The sequence below is a fragment of the Culex quinquefasciatus genome, chromosome 1, assembly GCF_015732765.1.
Source record: "Culex quinquefasciatus strain JHB chromosome 1, VPISU_Cqui_1.0_pri_paternal, whole genome shotgun sequence".
Taxonomy (NCBI): domain Eukaryota; kingdom Metazoa; phylum Arthropoda; class Insecta; order Diptera; family Culicidae; genus Culex; species Culex quinquefasciatus.
The window spans coordinates 79312751-79332326 of record NC_051861.1 but is presented as its reverse complement, the minus strand read 5'-3'; the positions used below and the strand labels follow the sequence as shown (position 1 = coordinate 79332326).

Sequence of the window (19576 nt, the reverse complement as noted above, 5' to 3'; positions counted from 1 at the left end):
TAGGACAGAGGTTCAATTTGAGTAGCGAGACGTGCACTGAGAGTGGAGTGAATTAGCGACAAGTGCGAGCGCACTTTGGTCGCCATTTTGTTTTTGAAATTCACTTTTGTCATTGATCCCCAGTGGTTGGTCACTTTTTCGTTTGACACTTTTCAGTTTGTACCCCGTTTGTTTGACAAAATAAAACTGAGAACATTTCACACGGGACCACATTTACTTGCAAACTAGCTTGCAAACCAAACGTTTGGTAGTAAGTGTAAGCTCTATGTACACAGTAAAAAATTGTGCTACACATTTTCAGTGGTAAATTTTCACATTTTTTCTGTCATAAAAGGTGTACCCTTCCCAGATGTAATATTACAATAATTTTTTAACTGTGTAAAGAGGGTGTCAAACTAAAAAGTGAAAACCACTGGTTTCAAACCATCGAGGTTGACAAAGTCAAACTAAAAAGTGACGAACTGTAACTTTATACACAGAGCTCACTCATACTATCAAAGTAAACGTTTGTTAGTGTGTGTGTGTGAGCTCCGTGTGAAGTGGGTGTCAAAATAAAAACTGACCCCTGACAACAATCGATGTCAAACCAGCGTTTTTTCAGTGTAGTTTGTTGTCCTTAAAATGTTATGGCCTATCTACAATCTCTTTACTTAGAGTAATTAAGTTGAGTAAATAGATAAGTTGCGTAGAAAAAGTACATAACTAAGCGCGGTTATCTACAATCAACTTAGAAAACTTGCTAGACTGTCATACGTTGGTAAGCAGTTGCTTGTTTACCTTTGATATGGAAACGTCAACTAACCGTAGATTTTGAATTTTTCCAAACCATACGTCAAGTTTCTATTTTCAGTATTTTTCCATTGTAGCAGATCTGATGCAATTCCATTCATTCAAATTCCTTAGCCTAATGCGATTCACTACGAAAAGTAATTGTAGATAGGCCATTAGTGATGATCGATCATGCAAGTAGACGAAGAATACAATCAAAGAAGAAATAAAAATTGATAGTTTCCGTCGACCACAATTGAAAACTAATCATTGACATCTATCAACTTCAAAAGGCAATAGAAAATTTGACAGCTGTCAGGAACTGTACCATTAGCTCAGTTACATTGTATTGGAAACTTGATTCGATATTAACAAATTACCAACACAAATCTATCACCCTAAGCCCTAAGCCTTTTGAGCTCAATTCCCGTTATTTTCTCTCTCTTAGACAAGAAAAGCATCAAATGTTGACAGCTGTCACGACCACTTATTTTTGTATGAACGATTTTAAGGCGAAGATCACAATCCAACCGTATCTGTCATAATTTATAGATTCAATATAAGGCTTTCAAGGCCCAGTGAAAAAAAATATAATTCAACCAAAAAATTACGAACTTCTCGTCACAGTGTAAACAATGATCGAGCTGGAGCTGTCACAGCCCTGCGAAGTATGTTGGCTGCCATATCGGGCGGCCAGTAAAAAAAACCAGTTAGAAGTCGTCAGCTTTCATGTAAACATACTTTGAATGTGTTAGTAAATTTCTGACTACACTCAACCCCCGGTGGTTGGTCACTTTTACGTTTGACACTTTTTTTTAGTTTGTACCCCGTTGGTTGCATGGTTGACCATGGTCAAAGTCAAACTAAAAAGTGACGAACTGTCACTTTTTACACGCCGCTCACGCACACTATCAAAACAAACGTTTGGCAGTGTGTGTGAACTCCGTTTAAAAGGGGTATCAAACTAAAAAGTGACCCCGTTCGTTTGACAACAGTTGGTGTCAAACCATCGGGGTTTGAGTGTAGAAAGCCTTATATTGTTGCAAGTTGGTTTTCAAATCTATTGATTCGAGGAAGGGACTTCTAGCAGCCGAAGCCAAAGTGTAAACAAGCCGAAGCCGAAGTCTATCCTGCTCCTTCTTAATGCAAGCATCAACTGATGTGTGCAGGATAGACTCTTTGTTTACATTTCGTCATTGGCCCATTTACATTGTTTTGCTTTACTTATTTTGTTTTGAGTGACTTTCTTTACTTGACAGTTGCTTGACAGTTATCAGAGGCATGATTTTCTGTTTGACATTTATTCAGAGAAAAGAAAGCAAACCCCTGAAACCTGTTTAAATATCTAACCTTACATTGTTTATTCAATCAATCCAAAACAGGAAAAAGTAACCGATTGGTGTAAAAACCCGACCAAAAAATTTAACGGAAATTCCCTCCACTTGACGATTACGCTGATGGTGGTGGTAATTTTGTGGGGTGGTGGTAGTGGAAGGCATCACAATAAGAATGATAGAGTCATAACTGGTAATCGCTTGAATTTGGCACAGCTGCGCAAGGGGGTGGCACGGAAATTGGTAATTTTGAACATCCACTCACACAGCAAAAAACCTGTTCAGTGAGTGTGTGTGTGAGCGTATTTGTGAAGAGGATGATGGTTTGCGTAATAACGTGGAGCGGATTTTTTTTTTGTTGTGAAGAGGATTATAAAGTAATGAACGCTGATTGGCTTGGAGATTTGAAAGGGCGCGTGGTGTGGGATAAGGGGGGAGTAAATGGGTGGAAGCTTTTAAATGATGAGGGAGGGGAATTATGGCAAAAACATCCATGAAAACTGATTGTGCGTACACAGATTAGCAATTATCATTGTGCTTATTTTATAGGGAATTCCACTACCATAAATTGGAGGAATGGCGGAGATTTGCATTTTAAGTGAATTTAAACATTTTTTATGATGAAAATTGTTGTATGATGCTTATTTTGCATTTTCACTTAATACTTGTTTCTTTAATGGAAAGTTAATATCTATATTATATTCTATGAACAATTTTACATAAAAGCTACTCAAAACCTCATTATAATATTACCCTATCTTGAGTTCAGCATAATTAAATTTCAAACTTTTGGCAAAGCAGCGCCTTTAATACCAGTCAAGACGTTCGTATTATTTAGGAAAGATAATCTCAACGCTGTTAGCACCTCGTACGAGTGTTTATGTCACAAACAAGTGAAATCCCCCTCACATTAACTAAATAGTTCACCGACACCTGATAACTTTAGCCTGCCATCGTCAATAAATCGCACCAATTATTGACTTACCAGCAAGCAAGTGTGTGTTCATATTGTTTCAGAACCCCTTAATCCAATTGCTTTTCGCGTGCAAGATAGGCAAACATGCCCACCTTAATAGCATTATCTTGGCGGCGCGCTTTAAAGCCCAAACCGACGTCCTTTCACAATCAATCTTGGAGCCAGCCGCAAACAACAGTTCACACACACACGTGGACCCCTTGCGAGAGTACCAAACATGGCGGCGACCGGGAAGCGTGATGGATTTGTTGATAATTTGGTGTCATAAATCATAATGGTTCGAAAATTTCGGCGTAGAGCAAAATTTGAATACATTAATAATTTATGAGCGGCAGCGGCGCAAATGTGCGGTAAGACGACGGGACCGACGCGCCGGCTTCTTCTGGCCAAGACGTCCTGTGGGGACAAGCCCCGGGAACGTGATCTTTCCCATCACGGGGGATCTAATTTTGGAGCGTTCGAAATCTTATCGACGCCGCGGGACTGCCGTGCATGGTGGGGGAATATACGCGGTAAATTTGTCAAAAACTGGAAAGTTGTAAACGCTGTAGCTTGAGATAAACTCATTTTACTCTGAGTTTTTGGTTGAATTTAGTGTAAAATTGAGTGGAGAACACATTGAAAAAAAAAATGTTTTCGAAAAAAGAAACAAGCACATTGTGATTTTTTTTAATTAGACGAGCATTTTTGAGAACTCTGCTTGACAGCATACAAAAAAGTATTTGATTGAGTGGAGAAAGTACTGTGTAAAAAAGGAAGTTTTTTTTTTCCTTTACGAAAAATCCCCCCACAGTGCGTCTATTTGGCAGCGCCCAATCCCGCATTTTCCATTTTCCTCTTACACTTACTAATTATTCCGCGGTTTTCTTTTTCCAGCAACTCACTGCTCCCCCTCTTACTCTAACCTCTCAGTTCGCAACCTCGGAGGGGCAAGGCCGTAAGGCGTGAGACATTTTAATGAATAAATTATCATGAAAGGGGTTTAATCAGAATCACTTTTTAAGCTCACGCACCCACCCGCTACTAACTTCTACTGGGGTTCCTCTTAGCGGAAAAGTTGGAGCGGCATAGAGGGGAGAGAGGGTGCCGTCGTACAAATTCACTGGAGCATTCTTGACGCACTCACACTCATAGACATGCTAATGAGCCTACATTAACCTAGCTTTAATCGGGAGAGGGGTGGCAATCAAAAGTTTTGAAAGGGCGGAAATCTTTGCAAATTGTTGAAGAAGGTAAGTTTGAAATTGTGAAATGACAGTGTTCATCACACCACACAAATCGCTTTCAAGGTAACACTGCGATGGACAATTTGTTACCTTTACCAAAATTTGCCTTGTTTGCAGCGTTGCCACATGTACAGATATTTTTGGCACAGACCAAACACTCAAACCAATTATTTTTACAGTTAAAATACACTTAAGTAGTTTTTGTAAACTGCACTAAAAAGATAAACATTTTTTGCATCTTTTAACTTGTTTAGTTTTTGATAAAAATGTTTTTCTTTAAAGTTATACTTGATTGAGTGTTTGGTCTGTGCCAAAAATATTTGTACGTGTGGCAAGCCTGCTTGTTTGTGTTACATACACGTTAACAGAAAAAAGGTAATTTTACAAATATTACATGTTTTATTTTGCTCAACTCCAAAATGTAGCTCATTTTTAACATAAAAGCATGTCAAATTTCAACAAGCTTCAACAAATGTCAAGGTTATTATTTTGTAGGTTAAACAAATAATTTTAGTCAAATTTTGAAAGATTTTTTTTAATAATGCAACCATTAGGGCCCTAGATAAGATCCCTGTGTAAATTTTTATGTATAACAGAAAAAAACACGATCAAAATCTTTTCTGACATTTTTTTTTCATTTTTTTCGATGGATCAACCTAGGGTCCCTTTGGAACGAGCTGTCAAGTAGAACCTTTTCTGTCAAGAAAGGCAGCGAAGTTAATTTTTAAAAATTGATTTAAAAATCAATTTTAAAAGCTTTGCGGTAATACAAAGGATCATTGTACTCAGAAAAAATAGCTTTATCGTTGTGAACAATAATATCAGAAATTTAAGCGATTTAATTTTAAAATCCAATCCAAGGATTAAAGAGATTTAATTTTTGGACCAAACTAATGTAAATTTTTGTTTCCTACAAACTGCTCAAAGTCACCCCTCACCCCGGTACCGAATGCGTTAATCTCTGCAGAAATCCGACTGCCTCAAATTGCTGCGAATCACCAGAAAGCTCGCGTGTGTATGCGTGGTAATTGGTGGTGCGAACTGGCAACTGGGTGTGCTCTCTCTCTAGTTTTCCAAAAGTCGTGCAAAGTCATGTCGAGGCCGCGTCTCGTGGTAGGGGAGAGGGGTAGTCAACACACTAGTTTGCAGGAGATTTTCACACTTGTTCACTAGTGGGAAAGGCTTTGCTAGGGAAGGGGTCTAGGCTGCAAAAGTGACGTGAATTGGATGTGATTACAAGGTGGTGAAATTAAGGTGTGTGTGGGTGGAGTTCTGAAACTGTGATTTTGCCAAATTTAAAAATTGAAAAAGTTTATGGTGTAATTTTAAAGGCATTGAACAGAGTCATTAACTAATGAAAAGCACATCTGGATTAAAGATTTCCTCCTATATTGTCTTGTAAGGGAATAAAACACCCACAAATTACACAATTGGAACTGATTGCTTGTACTGAAAAGTTCTTTTCAGCATCTATTTGAGTGCTGAAAAGTTCAACTTTTCAGCACCTGTAACAAAGTGATATTTTAAGATACTGTTTTGGAGTTTGAAATCCTGAAATAGTAGTTTATGCAACAAGTTGCAAAAAGAGGATTTTTTCAGCACGAGTCGTACATTTATCCAACGAGGCTCACCGAGTTGGATAAACACGAAGAGTGCTGAAAAAATCAAGTTTTGCAACGAGTTCCATACAAAATTTTTTGCAATTCCAGAAAACACACACTGAGTGAAACTTTAAGTCAAATTTTCAGGTATTTTGTCAATAAATCGTTTAAATCTAAAAAATGTTGAAAAGTGTTACTATTCGAAACAAGTGCTGAAAAGTTCAACTTTTTAGCACCCATTTGAGTGCTGAAAAGTAGAACTTTTCAGCATTTGTTTTGAAAAGTGTTGCTATTCGATTCTGTTATTTTTGGTACAGAAAAGTAGGCTATTTCGTCGTTCAAGAATGACAGGAAAAGTGAGTAGTTTCACGACGGAATCGCAAAAAATATTTTTTAACTGTAACTTAAATTATTTTCTCAAAATTTATTTTATTGAGAAACTTGTTCCACTGTAGCCTATAAATCTGAAAATGTTTTTGAATTATGTTTGCTTAACAGTTGAAATTGTAACTAAGAAAGTAATTTTAACTGTTATTAGTGAAAAATGGTCAAAGAATATGCGAATGTAGTCCGTTTGTCAATCCAAAATCGTTTTCATTGAGAAAATCATTACACTTTGACAATGCTTTCAAAATTATTGTTAACTATTATTTGAACATTTTAAAATAGTTAAATATCGTTGGATAAATGTACATACGTGCTGAAAAAACGTATTTTTGCAACTTGTTTATGCTGTACAAAAATACTAAATTTCTTTACAATAGATAAAACTAAACAAATGTTATGATTCCGTTGCTAATTTCAAGTTCCACCCTTCCCGATTGGGCCTTTCTGGGAAAAGTTTTCCACTTGCCTCGATAACAAGATTTACTCTTTTGAGACCTCTAGCAGCAGCTGCCAGCCCGCATCTCTCAAACTGTTCGATCTATATCTAGACGGTCCGATCGACGGAACCCGGCCGCTTTCTCCTTCCGGAAGTTTTCCGGCCGTTCCAGCCGGACCATCCATCTTCGACACACCGCACACACACGAGTGAGCGAGCTGGCGATAATATATTCTACGGTATAATTTTATCTTAATTTAAAATGAAATTAGAATTTTCCGCACCATTGCAAATCGAATCCCTTGGCGGCGCCAAGAGATGAGGAGAGGTTGGTATTTATATGCTGATGTTGGCTCTTTCTCGAAAATATATTTATCTACATCCTTTCGGAACATGTGTGCGTGTGTGAAAATGTGAACTTTAAGGGCGGGACACCGATCTATAAAAGGGTGCACAAAAGTTGGCCATTTCCAATCCTTGCTCAGTGCCACTCTAGCAACGAGAAACCTAGATAAGGCGCCTTCTGTGGGAAGTTGACTTTGGTTTGATCCTTTTGGAGCAGAATTTTAACTGGAGGAGTTTGACGGGGGGAGGGGGTGAAAGAAAAACGACACCCCGAGTCCGAGTGATAACCTTCGCATCTTCATCTGCGTAACGCTGGATGGAGGACTAGGGTTGATCGAATTTTTATATTGAATCCTGTCCCGCAAGTATCGTAAAGAATCGAAAAGAATATATTTCATGTGATTTGTTGACATTATTCATGCGAATAATAGCTTGCGAAATAATACAAAACAGCACAAGCGTCAAATATAAAAAAAATCCGCAAAATCAAAGCTAATAGAGCAATTCCAGCTCAAATCGGGATTTTTTCTGATACTATTGTACCAGAAATGGTATATCCCTCCTAAAAAAATACAAAAATCATTTGCTAAAACTGTTTTTTTTTTTAAAGTGGTCTAAACGTCAAAATTTTCAAAAACCGATAAAGAGAATCAATTCCCCAGACAATTTTACATAAAAGTCTCCATATTGACCGTTGTGCTATGTCAAATCCTTGTGAACATATAGCGGTTTTAAAAATAAAAATGTTGAAAAAATAGGTTTTTAGTGGTTTTTGGCAATTTCTATATGACAGACTTGATTTTTCAGTCTCGAAAATATTTCTCGGATTAGTTTTCAAAAAGCCGTAAGAGCCATTGGTAAACAAAGACCTTTTTGCATCGGTATACGACCTACTTACGAAAAACCAATATCAAAAATGCTCGAGATTGTTCATCTACACGTCCTTCAAGTGCCCCATACTTGAAATAAATGAAATTTTGTTTCATTTTCGAGAAAAACAAAAATTAGCATCCGGATTAGAAATCCGGACACTTAGTAGCATATCATTTTTGTTATAGCTGACAAAAAATCATGTAATAAGTTGGAAATGTAGAAATATCATCAGAATTTAGTATAAACAGTCAGTTTTAAGAGAATGCATGCAAAATATGTCTTTTCTAACAATTTTTCATCAGAATTTTAAAATTAAAATGACTTGTTGTGCTTCGAATCCCGGACACTGATAAAAGCTGATTCGAATTCCGGACACTTTTGCTTCGAATTCCGGACACTCGTTTTTGCTAGTGAATCGCACAAATTTGGAATGAAATGTTAGTGAATGGCATTCTTTAGGTATCAAATAAGCTGTTAACATCAAAACAATCGGTAGGTTATATAAAAAAATTGCTAGAATTCAAGAAAATCAAAAACATAAATTTCTGCTTTGTCTTCCCGGTGCTTCGGACGGCTTTGAAATAACGTCATGATTCGAAATCCGGACACTTAGTAGGATATAATTTTTGTTTAAGCTTGCAAAAAATCATGCAATAAGTTGGAAATGTAGAAATATCAACAGGATGTAGTATAAACAGTCAATTTTAAGAGAGTGCATGCAAAATATGCCTTTTCTAACCATTTTTCGTCAGAATTTTAAAATTAAAATGACTTGTTGTGCTTCGAATCCCGGACAAAGATAAAAGCTGATTCGAATTCCGGACACTTTTGATTCGAATTCCGGACACTCGATTTAGCTTATGTATCGCACAATTTTGGACTGAAATTTTAGTGAATGGCATTCTTTAGGTCTCAAATATACAGTTAACATCAAAACAATTGATATTTTGTACAAAAAATTGCTAGAATTTGAGGAAATCAGAACCATAAATTTCTGCTTTGCCTTCCCGGACGCCTATGAAATATTTCACGTGAAATGCTTCGAATTTTTGGTAATCTTATAATTTTATTATATTTAATTGTTAAGACATTAACTACAGAGCTCAAACAAACTTTAAATGAAAGTTGATGTTAGGATTCATCAAATAACCCATTTTTGACATTTATAATGCGAACTTATATCCAAATAATTGATAAAACAAGATGAGGTGTCCGGGTTTCGAAGCGTCCGGGAATTCGAATCATGTCGTTATTTCCGTTGAAATGTTTCGCATTTTTGGTAAACTTCTAATTTTATTTTATTTAATTTTTTTGGTATTAACTACAGCGTTCAAACAAACTTTAAATGAAAGTTGATGTTAGAATTCATCAAATAACAAAGTTTTGACATTCATAATGCGAACTTATATCCAAACAATTGATAAAACAAGTTGAAGTGTCCGGGTTTCGAAGCGTCCGGGAATTCGAATCATGACATTATAGAGTGCAACTGGCTCCATATATACAAAAATGGCTTATAAAAGCCTAGGATAACATGTTTAAAAAGTTTCATTGAAATCGGAGAGGGTTGGGTACAAAAGTACCAGAACAATTCCTGATTTGAGCTGGAATTGCTCAATAAGATCACACAAAACCCCACAAACTTCAAAAGTGACCACAAACTTTACAGAAGTCTACAAAAGTACATTTTAAAGAGCCCACAAAAACTTATAAGAGCTCAAAGGATCTCAAGACCCCATTCGAATGATCTAAAAATAGCTAAAAATCAAATCTCAAATTTAGTTCTCGGCTTATCAGTCCCAGTAGCAAGTAAAACGAAATTTTGGTCATGCTGCTGGAGAATGTCGTTCCACAGGTGAACTTCCCAATACCCGTCCTGAAGAAGTATGTGGATGACCTGGTCCTAGCGCTACCTCCGGACAAGGTAGACGAAGTACTGGGAGTCTTCAATGGTTTTAACAACAGCCTCCAGTTTACCTGTGAGGTCGAACACGATCGAAGGTTACCATTTCTTGACATGGTTCTGGTTCGTCAGCCTGACCAGACCATAAAAACTGAATGGTACTGTAAGCCAATGGCCTCAGGACGGTTCATTGACTTCTTCTCCAGCCACCCACTACACGGAGAAAAAAGAGTTCCTAAAATCGTGAACAAGCGTTCATGAAAATGGGAACCACGAACAAAGTGTTCAAATTCCATGGTACGTTTTTCGGAATCGTACCATGAGATTTGAACACTTTGTTCGTGGTTCCTATTTTCATGAACGCTTGTTCACGATTTTGGGAACTCTTTTTTCTCCGTGTACACATGAAGACGAACATGGTGAGCAACTTCATCAGAAGGGTGAGAGAATTCAGCACGAATTTAACGAGAGAAGAGATCGACAAAGTCATCGAGACACACCTTAAGGTCAACCACTATCCAGCTACACTCAGACACCGATACATAAACCAAAGAAACATACCCACCAGGCCACTAACCACCCAACCACCCCAACTACAACACCTGCCGTGTATAAACCTATGGTATTTGTGGATCAATTAACGTCCCGTTTGAGAAAAACGCTCGGGATGACTTTCCACAAGTCACGTTGGCCACAAGGAATGAGCGCACGGTCAGGCCGTCTTCAGTAACACCAAGGATGCCATCCCCAAAGAGATGCGGTCAAGGTCATCTACCGCATTCCCTGCCGGGACTGCAAATCCAGTTATGTAGGACTAACATCGAACTTCCTGAAGACACGGATGAGCGGACACCGCTCGGACGTTACGAAGCTGGACACCTTGACGGACGAAGCTGATCAGCAGGAATTGGCCGTCTACGAATTGGAGCGGCTAAAGAGAAGACCGCTCTGATCACCCACTGCATGGAACAGCAACACCGTTTCAATCTGGAGGAGGTCAAGATCGTTGATCAACACCGGAGAGTACGTGCGCTGCCGATCTTGGAGGTTTGCCATATTGTCAACACGGAGATGACCGTAAACAAACGGTCTGACACGGACAAACTCAGTTCGATCTATGCAGGGTCTTACACACACTTAAAAACTGTAATTTACTACATAACACACAAACACAACAACCCTCCACTAATGTCAATAGTAACCCCAATAGTTTGTTGCCCAAAATAGTACCCACTGTCCATACCCCATACAGATATCCCAATCAATGCATAAGATTTGACCGTTGTTCCGCCATAGTTGAACACGAATTCAGCGAAAGTGTTTTTAGAACTTTTTCGGTGCAAAAGTGTTCTATTACCAGTTAGTTTTTTTTTTGTACTGCAACCGTTTCTCTTGGATAGTATTTAATTTAAATTTGTATTAATTATAGCCGATTGATGCTAGTTGTCCCTCAGGATGTGACTGTTTTTGCTGTATTACTAAAGCCACCTGACAAAAGACGAACCATTTTTTGTAAGATTTTTTTGTTTGTTCGCTTTATGTAATTCATGTATGTTTAATTTAATCATGTATTATGTCTTGTTTGTAGAACCCTTGAAAATGATATTATATATATCGAAACGTCGGGCATAAAAAACAAAATTTCGTTTTACTTGCTACTGGGACTGATAAGCCGAGAACTAAATTTGAGAATTGATCCACCTGTCGATAGCACTCCTCTGCTAAAAATCAAAGTTCTTTAGTTTTAATCGAACTCAAAAAACCCCAAAAATCTCACAAGAACCCACAAACTCGACAAAGTGTTTGCAAAAGTTCAAAAGAATGAAAAAGTAACACCTCACACCGTCTGCTAGATCTCACAAGACTTCACTTAAGAGGGCTCACAACAAAAAATGTAAGCAATAAATGATTTCAATAGTTTATGGAGCCCACAAAACCCCATAAAACCCCACAGGAGCTCACAGAAGATTTCAGAATAAATCTACTGTCGACCACAGTGGTTGGTCACTTTTATTTTGACACTCTCTAAGTTTGTATCCCGTTGGTTGGTTGGGTATCAAAATAAAAAGTGATCCCGTTCGTTTGACAACAGTTGGTGTCAAACCATCGGGGTTTGAGTGTAATCATAATAGTCGCACAAAAGTTTACTTTGAGCATCCCCAAATTCCATCCTAAAAGGAGAAAGCCCGGCTACGCTGGTAGAAAAGTTGGGCCACTGATATCCATCATTTTGTCAGTTTTGTCCGGGAATCGGGCGAGAGAGACAGATTTCTATATGTATGCAGAACAGTGGATCATACGAAAACACATTGTGTGAACGTATAGCAGCAGGGTCCGGCTCTTTTCCGGCTGATGGGACCGGGCTATTTTGTTTGAAAATTTATATTCCGACAAAGTTTTTGTTATTGGACTGTTCGGATTGTATGCAGTGCCGGAATGGGTTCCCCTGCCGGAATTGATATTCCTGCTGCTTTTGCACGAGGATTCAATTATGGATTCTCCGGGACATGGTCGGGCAAGCATCCGGGGCCGATTGAGACAGAGCATTAAATCTGTGTCAGAACTGATGAATGGCAGGCTCGGCCATCCGGCTGTCAGATAGTATCAATCAATGATGATGCCGAGAAGTGTTTTGGAATTTGATCATGTGTGAGACAGAAGGCTTAGGGTTTGATTTTTTTGGGATTTATTGGTTTCCCAGAAGTTTCCGTTTGATTTGCAACGAAGATTGCTTTTTCTGGGAAAATGTTTGGATCAACAAGTTCATTCTGATTTTTGTTAGACGAGTTTATATTTCATTGAAAGAAATAATTTGATAAGGCTTAAAACTGTTCACAAAAACCCACAACTGTGTGTATTTTTGACACAGATTTCATGTTGTGCCCTTTCGAGTGCACATTGGTCAACAGAACCCCACAAAAGTCCACAAGTGTCCAGATGATTAAAAGTTGGTTCAGAAATACTAAAAAGTGTCACACAAGAGTCTACATTTGATCGCAATATTGAATACTGAATATTTTCCAAAACTCACAAGGTTTGATGTAGATTTTACTGCGCATTAGTTATTTAATACTAGTAATTACCTCAAGGGCATAAAACTCACATCTGCACAGTTTGTCTGAGGAATGACTAATGAGAAAAGAAAGATTGTAATTTTAAAGAAAATAATTCCTTAAAAATAATCTGGAATTTTGCAGAGAATTGAACTTTAATTTTTACAGAAATAAAAGGTTTCGCATTCAAAAATATATCCCAATTCCTTTGTTTAAACCAAAAAAAAACACAGAGAACAGTGAAAGCACGTTTCACGCACGTCATAAAACAAATCCCGTGTCACAGCGTGCGTGGAAGCCAGTTTTATTCGCATCAGAGCCACGTGTTGCGAAACCAAAATGGAGCGGGGGAGCAGGGAGCGATTTACGACGTTCATGAGGTTCAGAGGAAGGTTGAAGACAAAGTTTGCCCCGTAAGTTGGTCGAATTTCAATTGGTCGTTTTACTTGACGAGGGCGGGTGCTCGATGGTTGGAAAAGTTGTTCGAAGGTGTCAAAAATTATGTTCGATATAGCGAAACACGTATGACAGAGACCGGAGGGGGAGGCTTGAGCAATTAGCCCCGGGGGCGATGCTGAGGAGGGTACAAGTTTTGAACAATGGAGGTGTTCCGTTTTAAATTACTCTCCACTTGTAGGCACGGAGGGGGAGAGTACTTCATTGAAAGTTGTTAACATATTTTAAAGCTAAATTGACACCACTACGGTTTAACCCTCTACAACCCAACCCCGTCTTTAGGCGGGCTTCGATTTAAAAAAATCGCCAAAAATCCATCTAACAACCAATTTTTGATCTTTAAAAACTTAAAAAGCATTGGAAAGATGAACTCTTAAAATTTTGAAAATATCTGGGTTGGAAGTTTTACTTGTTTTATGTGACTTTGCGAATGTTTTTAAAAATGTCATTTTTTCGTGGTCATCTTTGGCTGTGATTTTTACTAACATTTCCTATATTGTAAGTAAGAAGAAGTATGCAATAATATTTCTAATTTTCCAGACTACTCCTCTACGCATTTTTTTTTAATTTAAATGGTAATGGTGCAATTTTATAGCAAAAACGTTACTTAATCCACCATTAGGTGGTTGGTGCCTTCCTCACATTTTGAGGTAATGTCTGAGATCCGGCCTCCACAAAGTTCATAAATAACACTTAAGTGCTTATGACTTTTGATAGGGTCGATAGATCTTCAATCCACTGAACTCGTTGGAAAGGTCTTTTGATTACCTATTCAACGACAGGTCGCATGATAGATCCGGACAACGTTTTTGTCAAAATATCTGAGATCCGACCTCCAAAAAGTTCATAAATAACACTTAAATGCTTATAACTTTTGATAGGTTTGTCAGATCTTCAATTTTTTGAACTCGTTGAAAAGGTCTTTCGAATACCTTTCTAAAAATGTACATGTATGTAACTGTATGACAAGGTTTCTTACAAAAACCACCCTTTTTACAATCTTCCGGACTTTTGTCAAATTCGTTTTTTAGCATAACTTTTGAAGTACTTAACTAAACTTTATCATTTTCAATAGCGACTTATGGGACCCCAAGACGGATCAAATGAGACCAAAACGGTCCAAATCGGGTCAGCCAGTGCCGAGATAACTCAGTGCAAATTTTTTTGATCAACATCCCACCACACACACAGACATTTGCTCAAAATTTGATTCTGAGTCGATATGTATACATGAAGGTGAGTCTAGGAGGTCAAATTAAGAATTTTTGTTTTTCGAGTGATTTTATAGCCTTCCCTCAGTAAAGTGAGGAAGGCAAAAATGTGAAAAACAAGCAAAAAATTTAAAAAAATGACTGTAAAAACATGAAATAATTAGATAGGCAAAATGTAATAATAGGAGGTGGTAGAATAGGTCAAATACTACCAAAAAAAACATAAACTAAACAAGATAAATGCAAACTAAAATACTAAAAATGGAACAAGAAAAACATTAAACAAAGAAGTATAGTTTTTCGTAGAACAAAAGTTGCTCAAAATGACCTCCTAAACAAGGGAAAACTAAAAAAAATTGAAAAAAAAATTGGGGCAGTAGAGAGTTAACTGTACACTAGATATTTGAAGACCATTACCAGAACTAAGAATAGTCACAATATTCCTAAATCCCACAAAATTCCCATAAATCTTTCAATATCATACAAGATTCCAAAAAATCATTGATCAAACCATCTTTAAAATTCTACAAGACACAATCATCAGCACATAAAATCTCACAATAGTTCACATGAGCCCACAAGAGCTCACAAACCGCTCATCAGCTGACAAAAGCCCACAAAACCTGCAAGATCATAAACTAAATAAACCGCACAAAAGAGCTCATAAAATCTCACAAGAGCTCACAAGAGCACACAAGAGCCCACAAGAACTCACATGAGCCCACAAAAGCTCACAATTTGCTCATCAGCTGACAAAAGCCCACACACCCAGATAGAAACCCTATTACACCGTGCCTTTGGCAAGAAAACCCAGGTTATTTTACTCGTCTGGGTTAAATGAGTCTCGTTACTGGCCTAACCATTCCAGTTCGCAAGAATTATGATTTTTTAAGGGTTGGCTTCTCCCTTAGTGGTAATGACGGCAGCGGCGGAAATTCACGTACAAACAGATTTTTTTTCCTCGTTCGTGAGTTACCAAAAAGCCAACCCTCGTTTTGCACGAAATGAAGCCGAAGGTTTTAAATTTGGCCTCTGCTTTTGACTTATGTGCAACCGCCTGGTTCATGTGAGTGCGCGGACTAATGAGGACAAAGTTCCCCGCCCCTCCTGTCCATTTTTCCCCGTGGCTAAAAAGGATCCATCATTTGCAGCCTAATTTGATGAGCCGCGAGTTTTTTTCCCCGGCGCCATTTTGGGCTCCCTTCCATGAGTGACGTAAATAATTTGCTTATTTTTGAAAGTAAAAAATCCTGGAAGCTCCTCGCTTGATCCAATTTTCCACGCTTGAAATGGAGCCCTCCGGGATCCACTCCAGCCTTGACAAGGGGGAGAGTGTGGGGTGGGGTTGGACTCAACATACCGAATTCGTCACATAATTTGTCATTAACGATAATCGAATCAAAACCACCGGAGCAGACAGCTACAGACAGGCACCCCACTGTTAAGCGGGGGAAAACGACGACGAGTATCATTCATGAAAAACTTCCACGCAGCGACATCTGGCCAAAATTGGACCGAACGCGATGACAGAGAGCGAGAGATAGTCTCATAATTGACGTACGATCATTTAATAAATGAATATTTTCCACACTCGGATGGGAACGGTTTTGCGCGCGCGATTCCCATCAAGCGATTGAGTTGATCACAGTGACACATATTAGCAGCTCCGGGGCGTCGCGCTTAACAACGAGCGATTTACAATCAACGTCAACAACGTGATAAGTTCCAATCCGGGAGGGGAGGAAGCGCGCAATCGATAAATGTCAGTGACGAGTGACGTAGATTATGTGAGGGAGGGTTGTGACGATTGATTTGTTGTGGATTTTAATTGGGATGTTGAATTTAGGAGATTCTAAAATCAAGAGGTACTAAATTTCACAAAGGCACACTAGAGCCCACAAGATCCTATAAGCGCTCACGTGTGTCCACAAGAACTCACAAATGCTCACAAAAGCACACACAAACTCACAAGAGCCCACACGACCCAAAAAGAGCTGACAAGTGCCCACAAGAGCCCAACATAATCTTACAAAAGTATGCGGGATCAAATTGGGAGGTAGGACAAGCACACATAAAATCACACAAGTGCCCTCAAGAATTCTAAATAAGTGTACAAAAGAGTTCACATGAGCCCACAGTAGATCACAAGTTCCCACAAGAGCCGACAATAACCTTGAGAGCACACAACTCACAATAGCTCAAAAGAGCTTACAAAAGCTCAAAAGAGCACACAAGTGGCCACAAATACCCGCCAGTGCCCGCAAGAGCCCACAAGTGCTCACCTAATAATCCAAGAAGCATTACAAAGAGTCTCTAAAAGCCCTCAAGAGCCCATACGAGGTGAAGAACAACATAACAGGCCTTCAGGGTCCAAAGAATCTCTTTCAAGTAAAAACTCACGACATTAACCGATATAACACTTCCACAGTAGAGCTCTTAATTTGTGATATTATTGACCTGTAATTTTTGACCAACCTGTGTGTGCTTTCAGCTTACACAATTTTTATACAAATCTACTTCCGGGTCGAGATGGTGACACTGGGAAGGTTGATGGTGGTTTCACAGACAAGAGGTCTCAGCCGCAACTTACCGATAGATCGCCCCCGTAAAATGGATGTATAACAAACGTTTCGTTCCCGACGTGTATCACACCGCTGACGCCGTTGCAGGTGTGGAAGGCGGCACTAGCTCCCGGGTAGTCCTTCACCGTACCGTGGTAGTAGCAGTGCTCAATTTCCTGGGGAAAATAGAGAGAGTAGAAGGTTAGAAGTATTAGCAACTATGTAAATTTGTGTGTATTAATTGTGTTAAAATCAAAAAGTGCCTACCAGTTCCCACAAGGGCCCACAACTGCTTAACAAGTTCCCTTAAGAGCCCACAAGTGACACAGGGGCTCACAAGAGTCAAACTAGTGCCAACAGGATCCCACAAGTTCCCTCAAGAGTTCACAAGTTCCCACAAGTGTCTACAAGTGCCCACAAGAGCCCACAAGTGCCCACAAGAGCTCTCTAATGCCCGCGAATGACCACAAGTGTCAACAACAGCACCCACAAGTGCCCACAAGTGCTCAAGTGTCAAACAAATGCCCACAAGAGCCTACAAGTGTCAAACAATTGCCAAACAAGTGCCCACAAGTGCTTACAAAATCCCACAAACCCTGCCTAAAAGTGCCCACAAGTGCCTACAAGATCCCACCAGTGCCCACAAGAGCCCACAAGTTCCAACAAGAGTTCACAAGATCCTACAAGTGTCTGCAAGTACCCACAAGAGCCCACAAGTGCTCACAAAAGTCCACAAGACCTCACAAATGCCCACAAGTGCCAAACAAGAGCCCACAAGAGCCCACAAGTTCCAACAGGAGCTCACAATAGCCCAAAAATGCACAAAAGGGCTCATAGTTGTATGATCGGGGAATCCAATTCAAATTACTGGCTTAATACGACCACAACTCATTATAATTTTACTTTGCTTTAGTACCTACTTAGGAATTTTCATCTTTCAAAAGAAGATTGTAGCTTTAGGATGAACTCCAATCAAGACTCTGCGATCATGATGATTCATTCAAAAATTAAACTCGTAGAATGGCACCAAATTACAGCATCGCACATTCTACACATCAATTCCCATCCGTCCAATAATGCTACTTAAAATTCCAATGCCGTTGTCACAGAAATCCCCACATTAAGGGGATAACATGTCGTACCCTGCAGCATTTTTGGCATACGAAATTCCTCCTTCTAGAGAATTCCAGCGCACTGCATCGTTGCACCACCAAACAGCAAGCAAACTAATAAATCGTGTGTGACGAGATAAAATGGCATATAGTTTAAAATATTTACATAATCTATCATCACAACTAGAGTGCACCTCACCCTCCCCCCCCCCTTTTAAACAGCAAAGCAACAAGATGTAAATTTGGCCTGGTACGGACAGGTGCCCAGCAGCAGGTGAACGTCATCACCAGGAACTTTGGTTTTCTGCGCTAAAGGGACCCTTCCCTTGCCTTTTCCAAAGAACTAGACTATCTGACGATGGTTCGGTTCGGTTGCTGTTGTTGTCGTTGTCAAGGTATATCTCTTCATTTGCAAACATTTGTGCCCCTTCCCGGGTTGTTTTTCCGGGCTTCGAGTCCCTAACTAGATTTTCCAATTCAGGGTAGACGGTAAGATGTTGGAATTTGGATTCGAGGTCGAGTTTCGGTTGTCAAAGTTACGACTGCGTACCCTAATCGTGCTAAAAAGCAGACATTTTCTATCAAATGGGAACGGACTTGGTGTGTTCGCCACCCCAACCTAGGTGACCGATTTGGGAATTAGAATGTTGTCTCGACGTCGGCCGGGGCTAAATCTACCGTCCATTTTCGGAATCGGATTTTGGGAAGATCAACCATCGAAGCTGGTTCTGGAACCGAGGATGAGCTTTGCACGGAAAGATTCGTGTTGAGAATTAACAGATTCGTCTATTCTCCACTAGGTGTCGCCGAAACGGTTGCTCCAACTTGCATTCAAGTTTTATTCTGTAATGGATTATTGGGTACAATTTTTATGGCACTCACCGAGTAAGTTTAACTAAAGCACATTTTTGAACAACAATATGATGAAATCAACAAATTTCACTTTTGCCACTTTGGCTCATTGTGCAAATATTTGAAAGTCTTTTCGAATTCCAATTTAAAATCATAAAAATGTTTCCTGAATTGATGAGTTATAAGAGAAAATAAATCATCTTTATGTTTATAATTCTGGGTTAGCATAGCATAGCATAGCATAGCATAACGGGTCTGCACCACGCTGTAGGGGGTGCCACAATGGTCAATTCAATATTTTTAGACAATTTGATTGTTGCCCGGTACAACCAAAAATATCTAAGAACGTAAATTTCCACACTGTGCTCCAAGGCTACGCCCATACAGTCCCGTGGGGATTTGGGAGGGGATGTTTTTGTTGTTCACTAGTGGCAAAAGTGCAGGGAACCCATGCGACTTTTAAAAGTGAACGGAATATTTAA

At 39.1% G+C, this 19576-nt stretch overlaps 1 protein-coding gene across 1 annotated transcript in view; it reads right to left on the bottom strand.

Annotated features, from left to right (window-relative positions):
- The window catches only part of LOC6047403 (disintegrin and metalloproteinase domain-containing protein 12), a 287603-nt gene that overhangs the window by 88078 nt on the left and 179949 nt on the right, over positions 1 to 19576 (bottom strand). The window contains exon 6 of the mRNA XM_038265453.1: positions 17160 to 17306. Coding sequence (XP_038121381.1) covers positions 17160 to 17306 — 147 coding nt within the window. The remainder of the gene's footprint in view (positions 1 to 17159; positions 17307 to 19576) is intronic.